Below are 6,484 nucleotides of genomic sequence, written 5' to 3' on the forward strand. Positions count from 1 at the left end.
GCTGTTCCTTTCTGAAACTTTGATTCTGGGTTTTTGTTTCCGTGCATCAACTGGAAAAGATAAATTTGTTGTACAACCCCAAAACATTTTTTTAAAAAATACCACATCTGCAGTTAGCATTTCTGGAACCAAGTTTTGCTGTGGCCTCTGCTAAACTTTAAGGGGGCTTTGTTCCACTCAGACCCTGCGCGGGCCCTCCCTTTTGGTTGTGAAGACACTTATCCTCCTCTTCAGTTAATGAGTTTCACCTAGTCTGGCCATTTGTGTTGTTATAAAAGATCTGCAAAGCACTAATTGCAAAAGAAGGAAAAAAAGCTCTTGCTTTGCGCTAATCAGAATGTGGAATTCTTTAGCAAAAACATTTTCTATTTTAATGTTTCAAGAACCAAACCCTATCCTAATTTCAGGATGTGCACACATAAACTCAGTGCATTTCTGGGTGTAGAACGTCAAGCCATCTGCAGCAGTTAGTTCTTGCAGTGGTTCCCTTACTATTGAGAGCAATGCTGAAAGGAAAAAGATACGCCTACAGTAAATACACTTTCAGAAAATACTGTATAAAGGCGGCTGTTTTTTCTTTTCGATTCAGAGTTCACTTAGTCTAAGAGACTCTTTGCTCTAGAAATAAATTATATCAAGGGAAAAAACTGTCCATGAAGACTTATTTTCTTTGTTACTTGGAGCCTTTAGTCCATAAGCTATTATTGTTAAGTATTGGGCTGTAAAATATATATACATATTGCAAATCTTGTGGACTTTTGGAACATGTTTTCTGGAAGTAAAATTTCAAAATTCTGGTACTACTGTGAGGAAACCAAATCAATATAAACAAACATTTCGAAACTTGGCACATCAAAAATAGTTATGTTAGCTTGGCAAACATTTTAAAAGTTAATTCAATTAATATGCAAAAGCCCAAATTGGGAGAATTTTCTGTAGGTGTGACTGCACCATTTTCATAGTATTATTTTCTGCTCAAATTATTTTTCATGTAAAATGTTTTCAAAAAATTAGTTCTTTTCCAAAAATGCATTCACAGACTTTTGATAAAGGCTGATCCCCTTGTTTCTTCAGTGGTTGCTTTTTCCCCTCTGTCAAAGGGACTGGAGTTTTATGATTACTATTACTTATTATGTAAAATACAGTTTAAAGAAAGTGCATGTTTAATTTCTAAAACACCTTCCATAGGATTCACTTTGCACATTCAGAAAAAACACCTGAACAATGAAGTGAAATGAAATGTTTCAGCCTCAAACTAATTCTAAAACTTCAAATGTATAGGAGTTTTAGGGTCTTTGGCAACCACTTGTTTATCATTTATAAATCATGCTTTATCCATGTTATAATTTTCATTCATTTTATATAAACTAAAGTCCTTCAGCTTGCTTTTGGTGTTTTTACTCCAATACCAGTTATTTAAATTGTGAGTAAACTGAGCTGCACTGTCATGTGATGCCAAAAAGTGCAAAAAAAAAAAAAAAAAAAAAAAGCCAAACCAAAATAAAACCTGTACAACTTAGTGAAAAAGAAATGACCACTTGACTTTTACAAAAAAAATACTTCGGATTCTTTTAAGTTATATTTAAATATCCATTTGAAACATAGGAAATATAAATTGGCATATTAAAAAGTAAATACATTATTTGTACAATAAAACACCAACAAGATCGGTGTGCAACCCCTATTGAGTTCGAGATGTGGGAAGATTGTAAATATTTCTTATTCTTTACATTCTGATTACAATTCAATAAATCACTTTATTCTCCTTGACATGCTTTGAAATATAGATTAATTGATGTCAATTTTAGCAAATTTGCTTGCTTGTTCTAGTATTCTGGTAAGGTATTCAAATTCAGACAAGCAAATAATTTAAAGAAAATAATTTGTCTATGAAAGGATAGCGTGCATTTATTTTATCAGTTGATCTGTGAGACCAGATTTCACATAAAAAGTAGTTTGCAACCCTTCTTTCTTATAATGAGCTGCAATCTTACGGAAGGAAATATCCTCTTTCAGGGTAATATAGGAACACTAATTCGCCAAATAACGATTAAAACATTCTAAAATCAGCATTAAATTTAAAAAGCTGTTATCAATGCATATAAGCAATGTTTTGATTTTTATTTCATTTCTCTATTACCTAAATGGCAATGATTCCCCTGCAATAATGTTGCTATGTGCATGATCCACCTTGAGCTACAATTTACTTTCAATCAAACATTAATGAAATTGCACTTAAGGGGGAGGCCTTTGAAAATTAATCTCTCAAGTTCCACTCCAAAAAAGCATTCATTGTTAAAGCTGGGTTGGTTTTTAGAGCTACAAACACCAACAACGTTTCCTACTTTTAAAACTCTGAGAGCTTTGGTTAGGAACGTGGTGGATGTAGACACAGCCAGCTTTCGAATAATTTAGGAACTTCTGGAAAGAAGAAATCACCACTTCAGTCTCCTGGCGTGGTATTATTCAATTCCAGGGCCGTCGCGGTCCCCCAACCCCCAGCGGAGAGGTCCAGAGCGTGCCCCTCTCCTTGACCTATTCGTTAGTTTTTGATAGTCGCGTACACAAGGGTCCGCTTCGGTGTGTTTTCCCCAACCGTTCTCGAAGTTCCTTGCACACCCTCCGCGCCGCAGGCAGGACCCCAACCCGGGGCGCCCGCGCGGTCACCACGTCCTGCCATAGAGCAGGTTGGCGCCGAGCACGCCGCCGCCGTAGTCCCCTGCCGCCGCGTCCAGGGCCGCCAGACCGCCTCCCGGGCCGTGCAGCGCTGGCGGGCTGGGCGACAGCTCTTCGAGCTCGGGCGCCGGCGTCGGGGCCGGCGGCTGCGGTCCGGCCTGGCCGGGTGTCGGAGTGCCGGCACCGTTCTGGCACGGCTTGCCGTCCTTGACCAGCACGGGCACCGCCACGCGGCGCGGGGACGGTGGCGGCGGCGGTGGCGGCCCCAGGCCGCCCTCCTGCTGCAGCTGCTGCGCCGCCTTGTCCTTGGCCTGCCGCTTCATCTTGTAGCGGTGGTTCTGGAACCAGATCTTGACCTGCGTGGGCGTCAGGTGGATCATGCTGGCCAGGTGCTCGCGCTCGGGCGCCGACAGGTACTTCTGCTGCTTGAAGCGCCGCTCCAGCTCGTAGACCTGCGCTTGCGAGAAGAGCACGCGGCGCTTCCTTCGCGGCGCCGCCGCCGCCGCGTGCAACGGCGCCAAGGACTTGGCTGCGTCCGCGATGCCCGTCAGCGACCCCATGCCGGCCACATTCACGCCCGCGGATGGTCCCATGAACCTGGAGACTGGGGAGGGGCCCGAGGGGAAGCCCTGTGAGCGCCAGGCCCGCCGGGAGCCCGCTCCCGCCGCCGCCCCGCGCTCTTCACACCCCGCCGGCCGCGACGCCCGCGGGACCCCGGGTGGGTCCCGGCACCCTCCGCGCGCCCAGGGGCCTAGTGCCCCCCGCCCGCCGCCAGGTCCCACGACACCCCCCCCCTCCGCGCGCCCCCGGCTGGGTCCCAGCACCCTCCGCGCGCCCGGCGGCCCAGGGCCCCGCGCTGGGTCCCCGGACCCCCCGCCCCGCGCGCCCCCGGCCGGGAGCCCAGCACCCCCAGCCACGCGCGCGCGACCTGGGCGGTGACAGGCAAAGCCCGCGCCGTCCGCCTGCCCTCAGTCCCCGCGCTGCCCGCCCCGCTCACTTGACGAGTAGCGCGGGTCCGGGTTGGCGCCGTACCAGCCGGTGGCCGCGGCTGCCGCGCCGCCCCGCATGCCGTCGGTGTAGGCGGGCAGCTCGCCCACGTTGCCCAGGCCGCCGTTGCAGTAGCCGCCCATGGCGCCGTGCGGGAACTGCGAGACGCCCGGCGGCATGTGGTAGGTGGCGGCCGCCGCCGCCGCCGCGGCCGCCGCGGCCGCCGCCGCCGCCGCGTTGTGGCCCGCCATGGCGTGCGGCGGCTGCATGCCCGCCACCGCCGCCGCCTGCGAGGAGGGGCCGAGCGGCGGCGCGCGGTAGGCGGCGGCGGCCGCGGCCCCCAGGGGCGCCCCCAGGCCGGGCGGCGCGCCGTCCATGGCGCCGCCGAACTTCTTGTAGGTCTCCTCGATGGGGCTCAGGATGTCGGACACGGAGAAGGGCGTCGTGTGCTTGGGGCTCAACGACATGGCTCGGCGGACGGCCAGGTAGGGGTGCCCGGGGCGGGCGCGGGCGGGACGCGGCGGCCGCTCGTCGCCGCCACCCCGGCTGCGGCGGTAGCGCCTGTGACGAGGAGTCGGCGGCGCGGCGAACCCCCGAGCCGCGGGATCTGGGGTTTATTTTAGTCCGCCGCCAGGTTTACGACAGACTCGGGGGGCGGAGCAACATCCCAAACGAGCAAACAATGGTCATTGACATCTTTTTCTCTACCCTCCACCCCCTGTAATGGAGGCAAAAAAGGTAAAGGGGGCAGTTGGGTGTTTCTTGAGAACATCACCCCCCTTTGCTTTCTCCATCCTTCCCGCCTGGATCCCCGGCAGTTACCCCAGCCCTCGAGCACCAGAAATAGAAAACTCTGAGGTCGGCGTCCAGGCTTGACGTCGAGGACTCGGCGCTTCTTTCCATCCAGACCGCAGTTTTCCAAAAGGGACTTTGTAGCAAAGTCCGGTATATTGGGACAGCGGCGATGTGGTGCTGAGTTGGAGAGGGGTGTGCAGGGCTCTCCTGGTCCTCCCCGGTGACCAGCCTCTCATTCGCGCCATCATCTAAAGTGTTAAAAAAAAAAAAAAAAAAAAGGCTCTTGGGTCCCACCATAAGAGCGCATAAAGAGATGAGGTACAATGACCACCCTCTGCCTTTGTAAGGCTTCTAATTTATGCATCTTTAGACCCTTAAGCGTCATTTTGCGGGTAACCAAACAGGCACTTCTAAATTAGCTCCAAGTAGCCAAATCCAAAGAAGAGAGAAAACATGCACACAGAGACACCCACAAATACACAGATGCTAACTTGTAAGTATTCTGTTTTTATCTGTGGGGATGGAGGTTGGATAAGAAAAAGAGTACATTTTTATTTCTTGGGCTGTTTCGTCTTCAATTTGCACATGTAAAGTTCATCACAGTTTTCTTTCCCTTTGCTGTTGCTGCTGCTTTCTTCCTTCTCCCCTCCCTCCCGCCTTCCCTCTCTGGCTGTCAAGTAAATATCCAACTTAGGGTTTATTCTCCTATCACTACCATGATCAAAGAAAAAAAAAAAAAACCTTGAAAACCTAAATATTTCTAGTTGTTTGAAAGGGGTCTTTTTGTTGTCAGAAAATACATAACCTCTTCAAGGAATATGAAGTGGATACAGAAACCAGGTAAAAATGATAGTTTCTTTTGAAAAATATGAAACCATAGATAAACTGATTTAAGAAAAAAAACCAACTTTGTCACTCTTTAATTTGCAAATTTACCTGCAGAGCAAAGAACTTAGTCTAAGTTCTCTCCACCAAATGCTGAACATGGCAAAGAATAAGACAAAAGAAGTGTGTAAAGCATATTGTCTAAATTTTGAAAACAACCTTGCAGTTAAAAAAAAATGAAAATGGGGAGATGAAGATACTGTTTTTAAGTTTTCCTGGATACTGGTGGGGCAAGAGAAAGGAAAACAAGGAGAATGCTTTCTTAAGCCAGATTTTATTGTTTAAGAAGAAGAAAAAGATGTGTGAAAATGATTCCAGTTTAACCTAAGGGTACATGTCTTGAAGGCAAGAACAGTGCTACCTATTCCTTTTCCTGTTTGGCTTCAGCCCTTTGGTTGGAATGTCTTCCATAGCTTTGCTCTTATTGTTTTAATCTTTGTTTTGTTCATTTCAGTGAGTTTTGCAAAGAATCTGCCCTCTGTGGGGCTAAGGGGTATGGGGAGGGATCAGTATGGTCATCTATGAGGACAAAGTGTCAATCAGGCAAGTGTGTAGAGTAGTATTTTAAAATACTAAAAGAAGGAAAGGCGAAGTTACATGAATTGTTTGCAGTTGTCAGTTAATTGACTTGGCAAGATCAGTATTACTACAATTTAACATGATGTTACTTTCACAGACTTTTACAGGTCTTTCCTGAACATGAAACATTTGGGCTAGGTCTTCATCCTCACCTGCACTGGAATTGCCTATTCATTTTTTTAAATTAGTGACACACAAAGAAGCATTTACATATGTACTTGTGATTGCTGGAATCCTGAAAACTGCAGTTTGGCTTTTAAATTCTGGTTTAATTCAAATAGTATTGTTTACTTGTATTCGCTTAAATAAAAAATAGAAAATCTTTCATTTCAAACTTTTCTCAGCGACAACAAGGTAAGTAAAAATATTTGTGTTAGGGTATCTATGGATTTAAAAAGTCTGTTGTGAACCATTATGTTTTATTTTTCAAGTTCAAACATGTCTCAGAAATGAAACCTAGTGTCATAATGTTCATGTTGATTAGTTACCTACTTGAAAAAGTGTTTAATAAGATTTTTTTCCAGATAATTATTTACTCTTTGTTCACGCTGTATACTTCACC

General features: G+C 47.1%; 1 protein-coding gene across 1 annotated transcript; it reads right to left on the reverse strand.

Moving 5' to 3' along the window:
- Positions 1-2,663: 2,663 nt before the first annotated feature.
- Positions 2,664-4,142, reverse strand: NKX2-4 (NK2 homeobox 4). Its single transcript, XM_042979744.1, has 2 exons — positions 3,674-4,142; positions 2,664-3,280 (listed from the first exon to the last, which is right to left on the reverse strand). The coding sequence occupies exons 1-2, from the start codon at positions 4,128-4,130 to the stop codon at positions 2,664-2,666; spliced, it is 1,074 nt and encodes a 357-aa protein (XP_042835678.1). The 5' UTR covers positions 4,131-4,142.
- Between the last annotated feature and the right edge of the window lie 2,342 nt (positions 4,143-6,484).

This window comes from Panthera tigris, chromosome A3, assembly GCF_018350195.1.
Source record: "Panthera tigris isolate Pti1 chromosome A3, P.tigris_Pti1_mat1.1, whole genome shotgun sequence".
Classification (NCBI taxonomy): domain Eukaryota; kingdom Metazoa; phylum Chordata; class Mammalia; order Carnivora; family Felidae; genus Panthera; species Panthera tigris.